Source organism: Bos javanicus, chromosome 5 (assembly GCF_032452875.1).
Source record: "Bos javanicus breed banteng chromosome 5, ARS-OSU_banteng_1.0, whole genome shotgun sequence".
NCBI lineage: Eukaryota > Metazoa > Chordata > Mammalia > Artiodactyla > Bovidae > Bos > Bos javanicus.
Window position 1 is genome coordinate 28,648,246 of NC_083872.1, and position 20,171 is coordinate 28,668,416.

At 40.7% G+C, this 20,171-nt stretch overlaps 1 protein-coding gene across 3 annotated transcripts in view; it reads right to left on the reverse strand.

Annotated features, from left to right (window-relative positions):
- The window catches only part of SCN8A (sodium voltage-gated channel alpha subunit 8), a 196,775-nt gene that overhangs the window by 34,955 nt on the left and 141,649 nt on the right, over nucleotides 1-20,171 (reverse strand). For all 3 annotated transcript variants that reach the window (XM_061416027.1, XM_061416025.1, XM_061416026.1), the window contains 3 exons: nucleotides 14,901-15,033; nucleotides 9,533-9,771; nucleotides 950-1,123 (listed from right to left, as the gene is read on the reverse strand). In XM_061416027.1, the coding sequence (XP_061272011.1) occupies nucleotides 950-1,123; nucleotides 9,533-9,771; nucleotides 14,901-15,033 (546 nt within the window). The remainder of the gene's footprint in view (nucleotides 1-949; nucleotides 1,124-9,532; nucleotides 9,772-14,900; nucleotides 15,034-20,171) is intronic.

Sequence of the window (20,171 nt, forward strand, 5' to 3'; positions counted from 1 at the left end):
GATAATGCTTCTATCACTTAATTCTTCATATCTTCTAAATAACAAGAACTACTTTCAAAAAGTCTACTGTTGGCTGGATCCTAACCAAAGACCAGTAAGCAGAAGTTCCAGAAATGTGACAGATGTTATTTGTGACTTGGATTGAATGAGATTTCTGTTTTATAAACAGTTTCATTCTAATCCAATTCTCTTTCTTAGATAAGCTGAATATCCTTAAATCCTTTCAGTTATCAGTGCTTAGGTATTTTCCCAATAAGAGAAACAAATCTAAGCCATTTCTGATGCTCTGTCTGACTGGGATACCCTCAAGGTAACTCAGCTTCTCAAGGGACTCAATCAGGACATCACTCATGCCTATGCTTCATAGGAAGCTATTCTGAGGATATTGTTAACTATTAATACATTCAGAGGCATTTTAGTAATTTGAACACTAATTTCTTCAAATACATTAAAAAAATCCTTCTTAGCTAAAGATCTGTGTTCAACAACTAATTTCAATATAACTTAAAAAAACATTATTTTATTCTCATTTTCTGGAAGGGGTCACCATGATAGAAGAAATGAGCCATCTTTGGAAAAGGGAGAAATATTTGCCATTTCAGGGAGATGTTCAGATAAAGAAATGGGCTCACGAGCAAATTCAAATCAGACCTCAGAATAGCTCTTGTGAATCCTTCTTCATCTTTTAGATTAACCATTATTTTCTGAGGAACTTCATAAAATTGATTTATGTTTGTTGACTGATTAAAAAAAACCTACTTTCTAGATTAGGTAACCAGCAGAAAAGTTTTTCAATATTTTAGTTGATAAACCAATAAACAGTCAACTGAAACTGGGAGCAGGATACAGCTAAGAATTTTGTAAAATCATCAGATTAACTTATACAAAATTCTTCCTACTAGCTACAAGACAGGAAATGTAAAAAAGAAATTGGAGAAATATGGAATACCAATCGGAAAGATCGCAGCACCGAAAGCCCCTCCACGTCTGCTAGACTCAGTTCCATTAAACTGAGGGAGACAATAAATCCATCAAAAATGTTCCAACCTTCTTGGAAATAATAGTAGGGATCCATGGCTATGAGCTTCAGGAACATTTCCGCTGTGAAAATTCCAGTGAAAACCTAAAGAGGGGGAAGGCAGGGGTAAGAAAAAGAAATAATAGAAAGAAAACACCTCTATCATTATCTTTGAATATGGCAAGTCCAAGAAGCCACAAGCATCAGCCTTCACTAAATTCTGCTTCTGAGGACATCAATACCTGGATGTCCCCTAACAACTCTACCTGATGCAGGAAAGTCTTATTTTCCTCTTGAATGAAGATGAAACGTTCCCATCTGTGTTGCTGGAACTACCCAATTCATATTGTTCAAGAGGACAGTTAAAAAATTATTCTAAGCAATCAGGAATATCACACAAGTGATTCGTAAAGGGTCAGCAGTCACTTGAATGTGTATGCCACATTTAGGTACTGACCAAAAAAAAAAATCACTCACTGTGTTCTAATTATATTAGAAAAATACAGCATTCTTCCTGATTTAACATTATGTGTCTCCTTGACTGTAGACATATACTACAGAGCTTCTTTTAAATGGTAAAAGCAACAGAAGAACATTGCTTAAAGTGTGCAAAATATTAGAGAAATAGTCTCACTGCCTTGCATACAATTATTATTTTAATGTACTCCTTTTTTTTCAAATGCATAAAAATATTTTGTCACAGTTTAAAACCACAGACTACATAATATCTTGGCTTTTCACTTATCTTGATTTAACATGACTCATTTCACTTGACACACTTTTTTCACTATCATGACCCATTCATGTTGCAACACAGTCTTCCTAGCTCCCACTTTCATTGCTTGTATAATATTCTATTGGTTAAATACATCCTCAAAGAATTTTCTCATTGTTGGAGACTCTGTTGGTGCTTCCTTTGGCTTTTTTCAATATGATATTCAAGGATGTAATCATTGTTCTAGATTTGGAGCTTACTGGGTACGAGAATGATTTCTTCTCTCTGCTGCCTGACTCACTCCCACCTTTCTGCCTTTCAGAGCACCGTGTTTCCCCAGTGCCTTCTGTATCCTGAGGGCCTTAGTAGCATAACATGTAGGCAGAAAGCAAAATCCCATGACCACCAGTTTTGACAAGATCAATACTCTCATTCTAGGCTAACCACGTAATATCTATTACTGAATATCCTGTTTTTAGAGGAGAGGACTTTATATGCATCAGATTTAAAATTCATAATAAGTTAATAATTGTAACCACGTGGCTACCAAGTTTACATATGAAGGGGCTTGAGAAAATCTTCAGAGATATGGTCTGAGGTCAGAATTTAAAATAGTGAAAAATACTTAGATTATACTTGTGGTTTGGAAATACACTGAATTAATGTACACCAAAAACAAAACAGAATGACTTGATGAAAATAAAACAAAATGGATAAGTGGTTTGGAAATTTTTGGTTTCCATATACATTTCTAAGCTTTCCCTATCCTGGGTCGGAAAGATCCGCTAGAGAAGGGACAGGCTAGCCACTCCAGTATTCTTGGGCTCCCCTTATGGCTCAGCTGGTAAAAAATCCACCTGCAATGCGGGAGACTTGGGTTCGATCCCTGGGTTGGGAAGATCTCCTGCAGAAGGGAAAGGCTATACACTCCAGTATTTTGGCCTAGAGAATTCCATGGACTGTACAGTCCATGGGGTGGCAAAGAGTCAGACATGACTGAGTGACTTTCACTTCCCAGGTGGCTCAGTGGTAAAGAACCTGCCCGTCAATGCAAGAGACGCAGGTTTGATCCCTGGGTTGCGAAAATCCCCTGGAGAAGAAAATGGCAACCCATTCTAGTACTCTTGCCTGGAGAATCCCATGGACAGAGGAGCCTGGTGGGCTACAGTCCACAGGGTTGCAAAGAGTTGAACACAGTTGAACGACTGAGCACACTCGCATGCACTTTTTTAAACTGGCTTGCATCGGCTCTGACAGCCACACCAAGCTGCCCTCCTGCACAGATGCCCTGCTTGGGCCCTGGCACCTGACACCAAACCCCCCTCCATGTGGATGGGGCTTTCGAACCGGATCTTTTGAGGGGAAGGAGTATGGAAGGAAGTGCAAAAGGTTCACCTGACACCTAAGTTTAATTTCTGAGATTCTGACCAAAAAAGGAAAAACAAGTTGTTTTTTCCTCCTTCACCAAATACACGTGAATGTTATGGTTTCTTAACTACAGCTTAAACTTAAGTTTTCAGCTGAAAGGAATCCTTTTCATATTGTCATTTTTCTTTCTCTGTGTCCCTGTAGTCTCTTATGTATACCTCTTTTTAAAGGGAGAGAGGACTCCATGCCCCTTGAAAGGGTCTTAGGGACCCCAGGGATCCCTGGCTATATCGATAGCAGCTACACTAGAACATAAATTCTGAGGTGAATATTGGATGACATTCACAAAAGTGACATTTATATACAGTTGTTGATGGCATCAAAGGGATAACCTTGAATTTGCTTTTCTCCATTTTTCAAAACAGCTAACAGCTACAAATTTATATTTACCCAAACTCCAAACAAGGGCAGCCCACTGTGTAGGCTGAAGGCATGAAGCAACATGCCTCTGTCACAGGCATTTCTTTTTTTTCCTTTTTTAATGTTTATTTATTTATTTATTTGGCTGTGCCAGGTCTTAGTTGCAGCATCAGGGTATCTTTTTTTCTTTTTTTTAGTTGTGGCATGCAGTATCTAGTTCACTGCCTGACTAAAGGATTGTACCAGGACTCCCTGCATTGGGAGTGTGAAGTCTTTGCCACAGAACCACCAGGGAAGTCCCTATCACAGGTGTTTCTACCAGGCCTCTGGAGGCCCAGCCTCCCGTTAAAAGGCAGCACCACAGAACTGCATCTTCTCTCAGGAACCAGCATTCCCACAGGATAGCTGTTCTGAGGTTCATCACCCTGTGCTGTTACTGAGCACTTTCTGTGCATTCACCAAGAACCAAGGGGACAGCAGATTCAGTTTCCACTTAGTGCGCGTTAAGTGGGTTAATGTTTCTATGTAGAGAAACCTCTGATGGGCTGACGCTAAGGGCAGCACAGACCAGACAGTCAGCACCTGAGCAGGGTCAGGAATGGTGCCCCAGCATGGGGTGTCCAAGCCCAAGCAGGATGTAGACAGCTTCTGGGTGGGGAAGCCTGGGATGGGGTGAGGAGGAGTCCTTGCAGGGGAAGGCCCACTCTGAGGTGTCTGAGTTCAAGTGGCAGGAGAAATAAGGCTGTGTGGAGGCCACCTGGCCAGGGAGGATGGGGCCTGAGAAGTGTGAGGAGGGGTCCAAGCAGAGGACATGGGGACTCAGGGTCTGACCAGGGGGAGGGGACCCCCATGTTGCAAGAGGTAACAGTGGCTTTTTCTTTTTTTTAATGAAATAATATACTAAGGATAGTGGTAACCAGGTTTCTTTTTGTTGGAGAAGGAATTATAAACATAGAAAGAAGAAAAACAGAATGAGTCCTGTAATGCTAGGTTAAAGTAAGTGGTGAGCCCTGTACAGAGAGGGCCCAGCTGTGCATATTGCTCCAACAGATGCTGACTTGTAAATGTCAATTTCCAATAAAACAATCAAGAGTTGCTTGAAAAATGGCAGACTCCAGGCCTGAGACAGGAAAAAAAATATAAAAGTTAGCCTGGAATATTTCTGAAAAAACAAGGAGGCAATGAGGACATGTTGAGAGGACATGTTGAAAGGACATGAACGCTACCTTGCAGGGACTCCCACTGCCAAATCAGGAATGGTTTGCACATCTACGCACAGGATAATAATGGGTTAAAACCCATTGAATAAAATGGAAAACCGGGAGTCCACACAGATATAATAAAGGAACAAATCAAAAGTTTAATGAAAAGCAGGAAATTTAGATAGTTTCAAAGTGTCTTTCTCATAAACACTTATTAATTATAAACAGAATAAGAGTAACTGTACACGGCAGAACCTCAATCAAGTGACCAAGGGACCAAGGGCAGAAATGGGACACGTGGAAATCACGTGCCACCTGGTAGACGCAATGAGAAAACAACAGCCTCACCTGGGCGACAGTCTTGCCAAATGCATGGCCTGAGTCTAATCAGGAGGAGGCATCAGACAAAGCCAGATCGAGGGAATTCTACAAAATAACTGGACAGCCATCTTCACAGGTATCAAGATCATAGAAGTTAAAGAAAGACTGAGGAGCTCTCTCAGGATGAAGAAGGTTAAAGAGATATGATAGCTAAACTCAAGAGTAACTCTGGAATGTCATTTGTTTGGGTATAAAGACATTATTGGGCTTATAAGCAAAATTTGAATGGGCCTGAGAATTTGATGGTAATGTACATGGTGATTTCCTGATGTTGGCAGTTATATCCTGGTTCTGTAGGAGAATGTACTTGTCTATAAAAGTACACTACAGGGACTTCCCCAGTAGGCCAGTGGCTGAGACTCTGTGCTCCCAGTGCAGGGGGCCCAGGTCTGACCCCTGGTCAGGGAACTAGACCCCTCAACTGAAGAAACAAAAAAAAAGATCCTGCATGCTGCAACACAGACTGACGATCTTAGGCGCTGCAACTAAGATCTGGCCCAGCCAAATACACAATAGATAAATAAATAAAAATAAATAAATAATTTTAAAAAACCACACATTACAGTATTCAGGGGTGACAGGCTTCATCAGCAACTTACTCTCAAGATAGTTTTTTACACTGCACTTGAAACTTTTCTGGAAGACTGAGACTGTTTAAAAAACTACATATAAACTCACTATTGTGTTCAAATGGTTACCAAAACAACAACAAAATGGCAGGAAAAGAATGATTACATTTACCTACTAAACAATACAAAAGTCACGTAGCCTCCCTGGGTTCAATTCCCTCTATAAACATGGGGGCTGGATGGAACTATCTTTATGCTTCCTCCTACTACGAAAAGTTTTTCTTAGGGAGAGGCTGGAAGAGACAGGGATTGCTAATTTATAGAATGCTGTTCTTATCTTCCCCCAAAAACATCCAAGGACACACACAACAGTGTACATCTGTGTACAAACACAGCCCAATTCACCGTCCCAGCTGTGGGAAGAGCCTCTCTGTCCAACCACCAGAGAAGGCCCTAGTCTGCCTCACAAGCTAGCTCATCCATCTTTTCTCGTTGTTCTCTTACTCTCAGGTTCAGGCAAAGGCTGTATCCACGTCTCCACATCTTTGAAAACTCTCCTACTGAACTACATGTACACAATTCCTAGGTATGGAGAATACTTTTCACTATTTCCAAAACTTCTGTACGGGTTCTCGTTTTATCCTCTCAAATACTGATGACATGGTATTACTCTCAGTTTATAGATGCAAAACATTTCTGGACAGCAATCAATGGCTTATTCACAGCTAATATGTCCACACTAGTAAAGTAAGGCTCAAAATTCTCCAAGCCAGGCTTCAGCAATACGTGAACCGTGAACTTCCAGATGTTCAAGCTGGTTTTAGAAAAGGCAGAGGAACCAGAGATCAAATTGCCAACATCTGCTGGATCATCAAAAAAGCAAGAGAGTTCCAGAAAAACATCTACTTCTGCTTTATTGACTATGCGAAAGCCTTTGACTGTGGATCACAATAAACTGGAAAATTCTGAAAGATATGGGAATACCAGACCACCTGACCTGCCTCTTGAGAAACCTGTATGCAGGTCAGGAAGCAACAGTTAGAACTGGACATGGAACAACAGACGGGTTCCAAATAGGAAAAGGACTATGTCAAGGCTGTATATTGTCACCCTGTTTATTTAACTTATATGCAGAGTACATCATGAGAAACGCTGGGCTGGAAGAAGTACAAGCTGGAATCAAGACTTTCGGGAGAAATATCAATAACCTCAGATATGCAGATGACACCACCCTTATGGCAGAAAGTGAAGAAGAACTAAAGAGCCTCTTGATGAAAGTGAAAGAGGAGAGTGAAAAAGTTGGCTTAAAGCTTAACAGTCAGAAAACTAAGATCATGGCATCCGGACGGTCCCATCACTTCACGGCAGATAGATGGGGAAACAGTGGAAACAGTGGCTGACCTTATTTTGGGGGGCTCCAAAATCACTGCAGATGGTGACTGCAGCCATGAAATTAAAAGACACTTACTCCTTGGAAGGAAAGTTATGAGCAACCTAGACAGCATATTAAAAAGCAGAGATATTACTTTGTCATCAAAGGTGTGTCTAGTCAAGGCTATGGTTTTTCCAGTAGTCATGTATGGATGTGAGAGATGGACTATAAAGAAAGCTGAGCACCAAAGAATTGATGCTTTTGAACTGTGGTGTTGGAGAAGACTCGAGATCCAACCAGTCCATCCTAAAAGAGATCAGTCCTGGGTGTTCACTGGAAGGACTGATGTTGAAGCTGAAACTCCAGTACTCTGGCCACCTGATGTTGGGAAAGATTGAAGGCAGGAGACGAAGGTACGACAGAGGATGAGATGGTTGGATGGCATCACCGACACAATGGACATGAGTTTGGGTAGACTCCGGGAGTTGGTGATGGACAGGGAGGCCTGGCGTGCTGCAGTTCATAGGGTCCCAAGGAGTTAGACATGACTGAGCGACTGAACTGACTAAATACGTCCAAACCAGAGCTCCTGATTTTAAACTCCACCCTGTTCCTTGTTCAGTCATCCCCATTTCCCCCTTGGTTACCCAATGCCCTCAGTCTAGATACCCTTCCTGATATCTCTCCCTCCCTCTGAGTCCAAAGTATCCTGGACCATTCATTGCTCTCCGCCTCCACTGCTCCTCGTACATCACTTCTCCCTTGAAGACTCTGCCCCTGGAGTGCTCTCCCATTTTAGAGCTTGGACTGGTTGGCTTGGCTCCCTGGACATCAGCTGTTGACCTTCTCCTTTCTCCCTTTCCTTCATTGATGATTCTGAGCAAAGTTGTCTGAATGCTCACAACTCTAATTTCAGTGTGACCCTAAATCTCTAGGTTTTCAAGAAGGAAAAAATGATGTTATTTCCTGGCCCAGTCTGAGGCAATTCTGTTGGTAGTAAGTGAAAAGGCCTCTCAAAATCCCTTGAAAATCAAGGACCGATTCTGCCAAAAGCAAGTAAAAGCAAAGACTTTAGGGAAAAAAAAAAAAAGAAAGAAAAAACTATAGAAAATATCCCACCACTATCAATAACAAAGTTGATCAAGTAATATCTCTCATTACATAACCATTGGGCAATAACATAAAGAGTGTATCTATATGATGCTGTTGATTGGCTCCAAAATGCTGCTTGATGGCCAAGCCCCAGAAGTCAGTCAATCACACAGTGAGCTGACCCTCGGGCACCTTTCAGAGCAGGTTAACAGATGTCCTGGGTAGTCTATAGGGGTGTCCTGCTTCAAGACTACAGGTATTTCACTGAACTGCCCATCACAGTGGTGGGCTGGAAGTGCATCACTGACTCAGTCATGGACATCAGAAAGATTACAGCAGCATCCTGGATATGTACTAGGGAATACAATCAGCTGTGACAACTAACCAGATAAGGGATCCCTTTTGCCATGTATGTATTCTAGAATTAGAAGTCAAAATGATATCACTATTATAATGCACTGATAGAGTATTAAGACTTAAGGTAGAAACTGTGTGTGTGTATGAGAGAAAGAGAGAGAGGGAGAGAGAGAAACAATTACCATGCAGTGATCATGCACAAATTACATGGTAACAACTAGAATGGTATGCCTATGGTGCAATTTCTAAGGAATAGTGAGGCCAGATGACCTAGAGGATTCTTTTCAATTAATTTTTTACTATCAAAATTTAATCAACTCCTGATTTTTATACTAAAGAAGATAATCCCCAAATCACAACTACTTGACTTCTGAATACACTGTATAATCTATTTTTTTAAAAACTGCATACTTATCATCTAAATAATATAAATTAAATTTATTACTTGAGCCAACATTAAAATAAATTTGGCACATATCAACTAATGGTTAGAAACTGGCTGATAGCTCAGAAGTTGGACTGGGTGGGAAGACCAGCGTAGAATTTAAAATTTCCTGTAGATAATCCCCATATGAATAATGAAGATATGACAGTGTGGGAAAATTTATCATTACATGTAACATACTAAAAGACCTCCCCTATTTGGTGGTTGTTACTGAAGGTGAAAGGGGTAGTGATTTGCTGGAGTCATACAGAATTAAAGTGAGAAGCAGAGAGAGAAAGACATCCGCAAGTCCTTGGCTGAGGTTGCTGAAACCAACCCACTGCACCATGCCTCCCATTCTGTCACCAGGGTTGGATGCCTGCCAAGAGCTCCTAAATGACGTCTTCAAAGTTCTGCAGAAAGAGAAAACAGCCAAGGGATCACAACAGCTAGCAGAAGCGGCTGGGGCTGCGGCATATGTGGGAGCATTTGTCTTCCAATTAACTATTACTTTCTTTTTGACTAAACTCCAGTTCTCAGTATCAGAAAAAAAATATTACCCACAGGCAAAACCTGTTCAGATGGTGAAATCCGGAGGCTGTGCTCCATCTTACCAGATTTCCTACAGCCAAGACGTGTTCAAACTGTGGCGTCATAGGATGGTGCTCCATTGCCATAAAGAGGGTGTTCAGGACGATGCAGATGGTGATGGCCAGGTCCACGAAAGGGTCCATAACAATCAAGTTCACGATCTCCTTCAGCTTTATCCAGTAGGGGTGACACTCCCAGATGAGGAAAGTGTTGGCAAATTTATACCAGCATGGCGGGCACTTCCTCTGAGACTCTTCCAGCTCTGTAGTGAGTCAAGAACAAAGGGAGCCCCTCAGTCTTGGGAAGGAAACGAAAGGGTTAGGCTTGGCTGGTCTCACTGTTTTCGACACGAGAAGGAAGGTGGCTGGGGAGTGCTAACTCTCCTGAGAGCTTCCCTCAGTTTTCCTTCTCTTGAAGGCAAAAAGAAGGCTGATCAGCCCCAGGTCACGTCCCTGTACAATGATCTAGTTATAAACAAAACTCAACACACCCGTTTGGGGAGCGTGGCAGCCCTGGTTCAGCTGGCTTTAACATGCACAACTGTACAATCTCAGGCAAGGTAGTGCTGACTTCTCTAAGCCCCTGTTGCGTCATCTGAAAGGGCACTGACTTCTAAGCTACAGGACTAAAGGAGTCCTTAATTCTCCTCCATCACTTACGCACTAAGCGGTTGACAACAGACAGCACACGGCCTGGCATAAGGTAACTCCTCAATAAACGGTGGATACACATTTTATCATTAAACTATTATCAGAGAAGCAGAACACTCTGAAGCCAGACATATGTGGGTGCAATCAGCTCAGACAATTGCTAACTGTGGGCCTTGAGTAAATTACTTCGATTTTCTGTGGGAATTAAATGAGCTAAAATACATATAAAGTGCCTCAGAACACCCTAGTGTGTAGCAAGTGGTGCTATGGAAGTATTTGCTACTGTTACACACTTTCTTTACAGCAGAACCTGCATTAATCAAGCCACCATGTGGGCTCTCTTCTGCTCTTGAGGCTGCGGGAGTTCGCAGTGCTGTCAGGAGCAGAAACCATGTCCGTTCCTCTCTGCTCCTTCCCTCCTCTTTGTCATCTCTCCTCCCTCTCTCCTTCTCTTGCTCTTTTACCCATTTCCACTCTTGCCCTTCCCTTCTCTATCTTCTTCCTCTTCCCTTCCCTTGACCTCTTTCTTTTTTCCTTTTTCTTATTCTCTGGTCTTCTCTTCTCTGTCTCTTTAGTCTGTGACTCTTTTAAAAGCAGAACCCGTTGTTTCCAAACAAGTTCTTATTTGACCTCCAATACATAAAACAGACAAACCAGGAGCTGCTCTAGCTGAGGCAGGAAGAGGAGCTTGGAGTCCAGTGTAATCCAAATCTTCCCCGCTGAGGTGCTGCCTCAGGTTCCTACGACTCTGATAAAACCAGACTGAGAATCACTGGATGCAATGAGCTTGAAGGCAGTTTTACAATGCGAAGATGGGAAAGGATGATCAAACACAGAGAGCCATTCTGCTACAACAATCTAGGTTTGCTGCTGCTGCTGCTGCTAAGTCACTTCAGTCGTGTCCGACTCTGTGCGACCCCATAGACGGCAGCCCACCAGGCTCCCCCGTCCCTGGGATTCTCCAGGCAAGAACACTGGAGTGGGTTGCCATTTCCTTCTCCAATGCATGAAAGTGAAAAGTGAAAGTGAAGTCAGTCAGTCGTGTCTGACTCCTAGCGACCCCATGGACTACAGCCTACCAGGCTCCTCCATCCATGGGATTTTCCAGGCAAGAGTACTGGAGTGGGGTGCCATTGCCTTCTCCAAATCTAGGTGTGAGATCCTTTCAAATTAAACACAAAATATAATAGATAGCATTACTAAAGTTCAAGAACCTTGATCTGGAAGGATGTTCTTTAAGAGGTATAACTCTGAAAACTCGGCAGCATGATAGTCCTTAGAGGCCAGGTCTTGGTTTTGTGGGGTTGGATACAACTGTGTCTCCTACTGCCCTAGACCTACTCAAATCCACTAATGAAATCAAATCATTTGGGGAACAGAAAAAAATTTCCCAACATTTCACCAAGAACAAGATGGCTGCTTTGTATCAGTCTACTTCCCCCATTTCCAACCAGCTGGAAGGTGCCCATGGTGATGGCTTTATTTTAGATGGGGTGCTTTGGTTGGGCTTCTGATTGGCTCCCTGGTTGCTAAGAAAATAGGTTGCCTTGGTTTTTCAGATTTAAGGGCCACAGTAAGCGCCACGTGGGAGTCTGCGTGGGAAAGGAAGTCTGTGAAGAAAATTTGCTTTGGCTTCTTCCTCACAGAACTCCCTCCCTTCCCAAGGTAAATTTAGTTTTATCCCAAAAAAGAAAATTGAAAAGGTTCTCTTATTTCCATAAATTCTTATAGTACATATTTGGAAATTTGGTTCCGTTCCTTTTTTAATCTCCTCCTTTCTCCAAGTGTCTGCTGTTTACCGCAGGTGGAGGTTGAAGCGGTGACTGTTCACGTTTCTAACAGTTGATACAGTTGTAATGTTTTACAATGAACTAGGCTCCAAGTCCTCCCCAGACAGCAAAGGGCGGGGTGGGTTTCCCTAACCTATAGGGCACCAGAAAGGGATACTAGGCATCTCCTCCTCCCATTTACAGAGACCAGAAGATCGCTGGGATAATCTTTTCTGTTTCACAGAGACTAAGTAAAGCTGTGGAGCTCTAGGAGCTAGAAAAGATCGACTAGGGGAATAAGGAGGTTTAGGAAGTGCCTTGCAACTCTGCAAACTGTTATTGGCCCCACATGCCTGGAACAGTGGAAGACTGTGGTCTGGAGAAATGTGTTAACCTATGGAGAGAGATGTCCAAAAGTTTGTGGAGCTTCTTTTAGTTTGTTCCTGAACATTTTCAGAGAGGTGACTGTAATCTTCCCAACCTCGAGGGCACTGGGGACTGTTTGCAGAGAGAGGCCTCAGGATTCCTCCAAAATGGCAGCCTCAGCAGACCAGGAGGTTTCTGGAGGGAAGGGCCTTTCCCAGCTCACTTCAACAATGGGCCAGACACTGGGAATACATCTGGTGAACAAGAGTCGCCACCCTCACAGAGCTGACAGCCACGGTTGGAAAGGAAGATACCTGGTAAGCAATTGCACTGACACTTTTGAAGCTGCTTAACCTGAGAATCAATAATGCTAAGCACCATCACTTCCTCATTTTTACTTCAACTCCCTCCCGCAGCTCTACTGTTTGAGAAGTAAGACTGCATCACTCTCTGCCAATATCCCATGCCTTGTCTGAAATATCCCCCAAAGTTACGGCTCTGCTGACAGTGAATTCCACTGAGTTTACTGGATCCTGGTGAGCACGTTTGCAATAGGATTGGGGGGGGGGGTCAGAGTAGGCAGGATTACCCCATTATTTACAGTATTCTGGAATTCTCCACTGTGGTTTCTAAACCATTATTTAAGAAGTCTGCTTTTTTGGACTAAAATGATGTCAGTTTCCTAACTGAAGGTCTGAAAAGAAGAAACGATTATTCATTCAATGCTGGCTTTCCTTGTTGCAGCAATCATTAAATACAGAGGGAGCAGTGGTTAAATAGGAATAGATCTTTCTTAATGTCCATTAATTCTTTCTCATATCATTCAGCTCCAGCCAACCACTGTTCTTTGCTTACAGCAGCTCTGTCTCATCAGCTTTAGCAAAGAAAATCAAATATTAGGAGAGGGAATCGGAGGGAAAGGCGGCACAGGCGCTAAGGCCCCCAAAAGGACTCCTGCAGCCCCAGTGCTCCTCCCCAGCTTCAAGCACAACAAAATTCAGCTCAGTACACATCTTTTGAGCATCCGCTTTTGCCACGCCCTGTGCCAGGCCCCTGAGGTAATCAATAAGTCACTGTTGTACTCATGGATAGTTCTCCTGCTCTGATGTTTTCACCAGGAATAAAATATGCCTGGTGGAGGTTGTTAGCTTTTCTTTCTCAACTGCCATAGATAGTCAGAGAAACCTTGTCTTGCTCTCCAAATGAAGAACAAAATTAGCCAAGGTTCTTAAGCTATTTAATAATATATCTTATCTTGGAATTCTTATGATTTGCAATTATTTACCTGTTATCTCAAAGTATAAAGTTTAAAGATGTTCTATCAGACGATGACCTCAATGAGAATTAAAGAAATCAGGAGCTGAAAGCAGTTAGTTCAGTGTTCCTTTTACTTGATACACTCTCAAGACCAGCCTAGGTTTAGTCTAACTCCTTGCCTATGTGTGCAGATGTGACCAGTCCAGGGGAGCGTGAGGTTCGTTTCTAGGGATTCTCCTTGCACCACAGATGCCTGCCCAACACACCCACACCCACACACATACCCTCCCCCAAACACGCACAGACCAGAAGTGGTATTTCGCTTAAATGACTCAAAAAAAAAATAAAAAAATTGTTCCAGGAACACCAGAATAATATGAGTCTCTTTATCTCAGGGACTCTAAATATTATGGGGTAGCCTGGGAGTGTGGACTCTAAAGAACTGCAGTCAGGAACAGAACAGTGTGGGTCTATCAAGTGACAAATCAGCTAAAATAACATGAATCAAACGAAGAAGCAGCATTTGGAGTCAACCAGAATCCTGTGAGAAAAAAAATCTAGTCACTGAATCTACCATCAAAGAAATCCAGAAGAGCCTGGCATACAGACCATGACTGGACCGAAAGTGGACCTGTGCTGGGGGACTTCGGGGTAATGGGAAATGCTTAGTTGCCTCTCAGCAAGTCAGGCTGCGGTGTGGAGGAGCCCCTGACATGAAGTCCAGGCTCTGACAGCCACGCTGCTGCAGACACGCTATGGTTCAACAGTGGCCGCTCTTCCCTGGGGCACCAAGTGCCAACGTAAGGGGGGTTTTGGCTTACCTGTTCACATGCCCAGTGTATTTATGGATATGTGGGGGTGTTTAAAGAGAGGAAGAATTAGGTATAATCAAAATGCACAGTGCATTTGTCCTTAAGGGAAAACCAAAAGCTTTGTAAGTAGCTAAAAAGGAAACGGGGAAGGCGCGTCTGGTGGTCGGGGGCACGAGGGGCTTCCGTCATTTCATGTCATGACAGTTCTTCAGTGTACGCTCCTCTCTGTTTCACATCAGCTCATCTGTTCCTCACCTGTGACAATTACAGAGCCTTCCCAACATCCTCTGGCTCACTCTTACGTTGTTCCTTTGTACTTCTTACCTATCTGTGCACAGTGCTGGCAGCAGCTTTGAAGTCCTTACTGGATTCTCTGCATGCAGATTTGGGATGCTGGTTTCTATAACCAACAGACTCTATTCCTAAAGCTCAGAGACAGTTTTTCCAACCAAAACTCAGACCAAGGGACTATATTCATATTACACACACTACATATTTATATCCCAGCAGCTTGGACCAATATCACAGGGCACATACCTTCCACCAGTGTATTTGTAACAACACTCAATATACTGTTGATCCTGTCCTTTCGTCCATAGGAAGCCAGTTGGTCCATAGAAACTAAGAGAGATCCAGGGCCTTTCTTCTTAATTTCCACCTCAGTTGTAGCCTTAAAAAAAAGAAAACAAACAGGAAGTTGGGTGAGTGAAGTCTTGTAAATGTTAAGGATATACCTTACTGGACATAGTCCAGAGGAACAAGAACATACGCTCTTCATTAGAGCTTTTTATTCTAATCCTACAGTCCTATTTACTTCAAGAGGTAGAATGACACAAATTGGCCAGGGGTCATCCTTTGTTCCAGAGAGGACAAGACCGAGTTGTTTAGGTGTGTATAAAATCTACGATGAACGCAAGAGCCTGGCTGGGACCCACATACTTCACCTGCTCAATCTAAGCATGGAGTAGAAAGACCAGATTCCCTGGGGCAATGCCATCAGAAGTAGACCCTGAGGTTTTCCTGTCCTCGTCTCTTCTCTACAGCATTTGGATAGAATTGGACCATATGATGAAAAAAGTCAAATTCACCTGTACTTGAAATTTCATGAAGGGCCAAGTCCCTGAGCACACTGAATATTACAGATACTGTCTCCTCCGTGTATAGGAACACCGTCACTCTACCAGACTGTCACTTTCAAATGTCAAACCTGGGCCTCATTGAACATTAGCAAGTGGAAGGTCTACCCCAGATATCCTCCAAGCCACTAGAAACAAGCATGGTAGGTTTTGCTATCTTAATGAAAGACATTGCCTCATATAGGTGTACCTTGCCTTTTTACATTTTTATTTTATGAGCTAATCTGCAATGTTCAAATTCCCAACCAATAAAAAGGGCAGAAAATACCATCAGATTGTTAAAGTATTTTCCACACACTCCACCCTCGGCAATGCTGGTACGGCAGATTACAGGAAAGGGTTTCTTAACGTCTCTCGATTGTGTTCTTTGTGCCAACCTGAATATTCTACACCATATTAGACTTAATAGGGTGGCTTACTGCTACTGCTAAGTCACTTTAGTCGTGTCCGACTCTGTGTGACCCCATAGACGGCAGCCACCAGACTCCCCCGTCCCTGGGATTCTCCAGGCAAGAACACTGGAGTGGGTTGCCATTTCCTTCTCCAATAGGGTGGCTTAAAACCCAGCTTTCTAGTAACCATGTTGTCCACTGTAACACGTCATCCATAATAAACTTGGGGGCTCCTTCCATGTGAAGGGAAGAGGGCAGAGACAGTCACCGTCCCTCACAGGGAAGACATATGTTTGTACGAAGCTAGAGAATTATTTGTCTAATTAGTGCCAGAGTGTTCTGAAAAGAAAACAAGTGTCTTTGGAGAGCTACATCAGAAAGTCTTTTTATTCTTATATATATTTAGATTTTAAGAACCATACTGAAGAAAGCTCCTGGCAGACTGTATCTTTATCCCATTGTAGTATTTTATCAGACAATTTCAGATTCAGAGATTTGGTTCACCTTAGGGTTTTATTTGTTCTCTTTTGTTTGTTTGGCTGAGCCACAGAAGAAATGGAAAAGAAAAAGAACCGGTTTCCTTGGGAATTCCTATATGCAATACTATACAAACATCTGCATTTTTAAGAATGACTTGTTAACTATTACCTCAGTTCATGATAATGTATATTTCTTTGAGAAATCACTTTTTGCTACAATTCCCAGCCTGATATTCATGACACTTTAAATGAGATTAAACTACTACAGTTTAAGAGTGATAATCATCTAAAAATGAACACAGAAAGTCCCAATACAGTGGACATTCTTATTTCTAACACCTATTGACTCTAGATTTTTACTGAACTGTCCTTGTCCAAATCTACAGTAGCCAGATTTCATAATGCTGACCTCCAAGGCACTGTAAAACCTAGTGGACTGGCTGGTTCATCAAAGATGATGAAACTGCATTTAATATGGCTTTGGTACTAATGCAGCTTACTGTTTTCTGGGCACGCTGGATATAAGAATACATAAATTCTTCAGACTTTAATAACATCAACTCTAAAAAACAAACTTAGTGAAAATGCTATCTAAAAAGACCTGGTCAAATTATCAGGTTATCATTTGTTGATACCTATTCAAAAGAAAACAATTTTTAGCTTGGGTTAAAAATATCCACAAAAATTAAAGAAAAATTAACCTCCAAACTTAATATTAAGATGGGACAGGTATTATTTATATCTTTCTATGTAAAACAAAAGTAAACTACAGCAGGACTATGTGAAGACAACTTTGAAATATTAAAATTTGTCCCATAATCCATAATGTGTTGTAGAACTATAATACACACTGTACATCACTTAAGTTCAAAAAAGAAACAAATGAAAGAAGATGCCAAGAAATGAATATCTCAAAGCCCATATTTAGGGAACTTTAGAGGGTCAAAAGAGAAATTCATTAATTATTTTTTTACAAAGGCAAGAGTATTCAGCATCAGATCAGATCAGATCAGTCGCTCAGTCGTGTCCGACTCTTTGCGACCCCATGAATCGCAGCACGCCAGGCCTCCCTGTCCATCACCAACTCCCGGAGTTCACTCAGACTCATGTCCATTGAGTCAGTATTTAGCATAGATCCAAACAAATGGCTCCACCAAAAATCTTGGTAACAATAAGATATCCAGAAAATTCCAACATATTTGCAAATTAAACAATAGTCTTCTAAAGATCCATGAATCAAAAAGATGATCACAGGGAAACTAAAAAAATATTTTAACTGATGATAATGAAAACATAATACATCAAGATTTATGGGATAAAACTAATGAAACTGTTAAGAGAAAAGTTTTCAGCTTTAAATGTTTATATTAAAAAATAAAAAAGATATAAAATCAATGCTCTAAGCTTCCACCTAAAGAAACTAGTAAAAGAAGATCAAATTAAACCCTAGGTAAGTAGGGTTTCATCTTATTTACCTTTCATCTAGGTTAGTAGATGAAAGGAAATAGCAGTAAGAATGGAAATCTATGAATTAGTAAATGGCCAAACAACATACAATTAAAAAAAAAGGTCAAATACTGGTTCTTTAAAAAGATTAGGGGTGGGGGAAGAAAAAAAAAAAAAGATTAATAAAACTGATAATTCCCCTGGCAAGACTGATCAAGGAAAAAATAGAGAAAATGCAAATTATAATTTTTAGGAATGAAAAAAGCAGATATTACTATAAATCCTATAGTAATTATTAAAATAAAAAGGATACATTATGAACAATTTTATGCTGTTTCATCTTAAATGAAATGGACAAACATATCCAAACACAACTTATGAAAACTGACATAAGAAGAAATAAAAAATCTAAATAGCCCATATTAATTTACAAAATAATAATAAAAAATCTTATCACTAAGAGAACTCTAGATCCAGACAGGCCTCCACAAGTGAATTCCACCAAATGTTACGGATGGAAGAAATAATACCAATTTTACACAAATTCTTTCAGAAAACAAAGGTTAAGAGAAGGCTTGTCACCTTGTTTTATACGGCTAACATAACCCTGATATTAAATCTGACAAGAATATTACAAGAAAATTAGAGACCAAAATCTCCCATAAACAGAAATGTGAAATTCTTAACAAATATGAATAAATAGAATCCAACAATATACACAAAGGATACTATATAATGACCATCAGGGCTTATTCAGGAAAGCAAAGTTAATTTAATACTAGGGAAAAAGTCAGTGTTATTCATCATATTAACAGAATAAAGGAGAAAAACCATATAATCATCTTACTGATGCAGAAAAAAGAACACTTAACAAAATTCAACACTTCTGCATAAAAATAAAATTTCTTAGCAAGCCATGAATAACAATGTAGCAGTTCCAATCTGACAAAGAACACTTATGAAACCTATAGCCAACATTACACTTCTCAGTGAAACATAAAATCCTTTTCCTCTAATACTGGAGACAAGGTAGGATGTATGCTTTTATCAATTCTATCCAATTTTGTATCTAAAGTCTTAGCTAGTGTAATAAAGCAAGAAAAATAAATTAAAAACATAAAGACTGCAGTTGCTGCTATTCACAGAAAATATTGTACATGTAGGAAAAACTATGGAATTTAACAAACAAACAAACCCCAAAATCAAAACCCTAAAACAAAAAACCCTCCAAAGCTAACAGAATCAATACACTAATTTATCAAGGTCATGAGCTATAAGGTCAATATGCAAAAATCAATTGTATTTCTATATTCTGGAAACAAATAATTGAAAATAAAAATTTTAATTATACCTTTTACAATAGTAATTTGAAATTAATTAATTTGAGTTGAATCAAAGACCTAAATGTAAAACTCAGAACGATAAATCTTATACAAGAAAAACATCTTCATGTTCTTGGGGATCAGCAAAGATTTCTTGGATAGGATGCAAAAAAAACATCGTGGAAGAAAACTAACTGATACATTGTACTTCATTAAAATTAAAAATTGACCTACCTAATAAAGGACTTGCATCCCCAACATACAAAAAACTAAAAAAATCCACAAAAGATAAACAGTGCAACTGAAAATGGGCAAAAGATGTGAATAAACAATTAACAAGAAAAGAGTAATGTGAAACCAATAAGCATATGAAGAGATAACTGCATCATTTTCATCAAAGAAATGTAAATTAAAATCATAATAAATAAATAAACACATTTTTAAAAAGGGACTTCCCCGGTGGTCCAGTGATTAAGAATCTGCCTACTAATGCAGGGAACACGGGTTCGATCCCTGGTCCGGGAAGATCCCACGTGCTGCAGAACAGCTAAGCCTATGAGCTGCAACCACTGAGCCCGTGTGACACAATTACCGAGTGGGCGCCCAGAGCCCACGCGCTGCAACGAGAAGCCACCACTCGTCACAACTAGAGAAAGCCTGCGCGCAGCAACAAAGACCTGGCACAGCCAAAAAGAAATAAATAATTTTAAAAATCTTAACAACATTTTATATCCACTAAAATTCTAAAATCAACATTAATTATGGGCTAGGAATACGGAGCAACTGGAACTCTAACACATTGTTGGTGGGAGTACAAAAAATGGTGTAACTATCTTGGAACACTTGTTTGGTAGTTTCTTATATAAATAAAGTTAAACATATATTTACGATATGACCCAGGAATTTCATTCTGAGGTATTTATTCAATATAGACAAAGACACTTATTTACAAAGACAGCTGTACAAAAATGCTCTCAGCAAGCCATACTACCACAGCTGGAAATAATGTGAATGTCCAACAACAGGAACATGG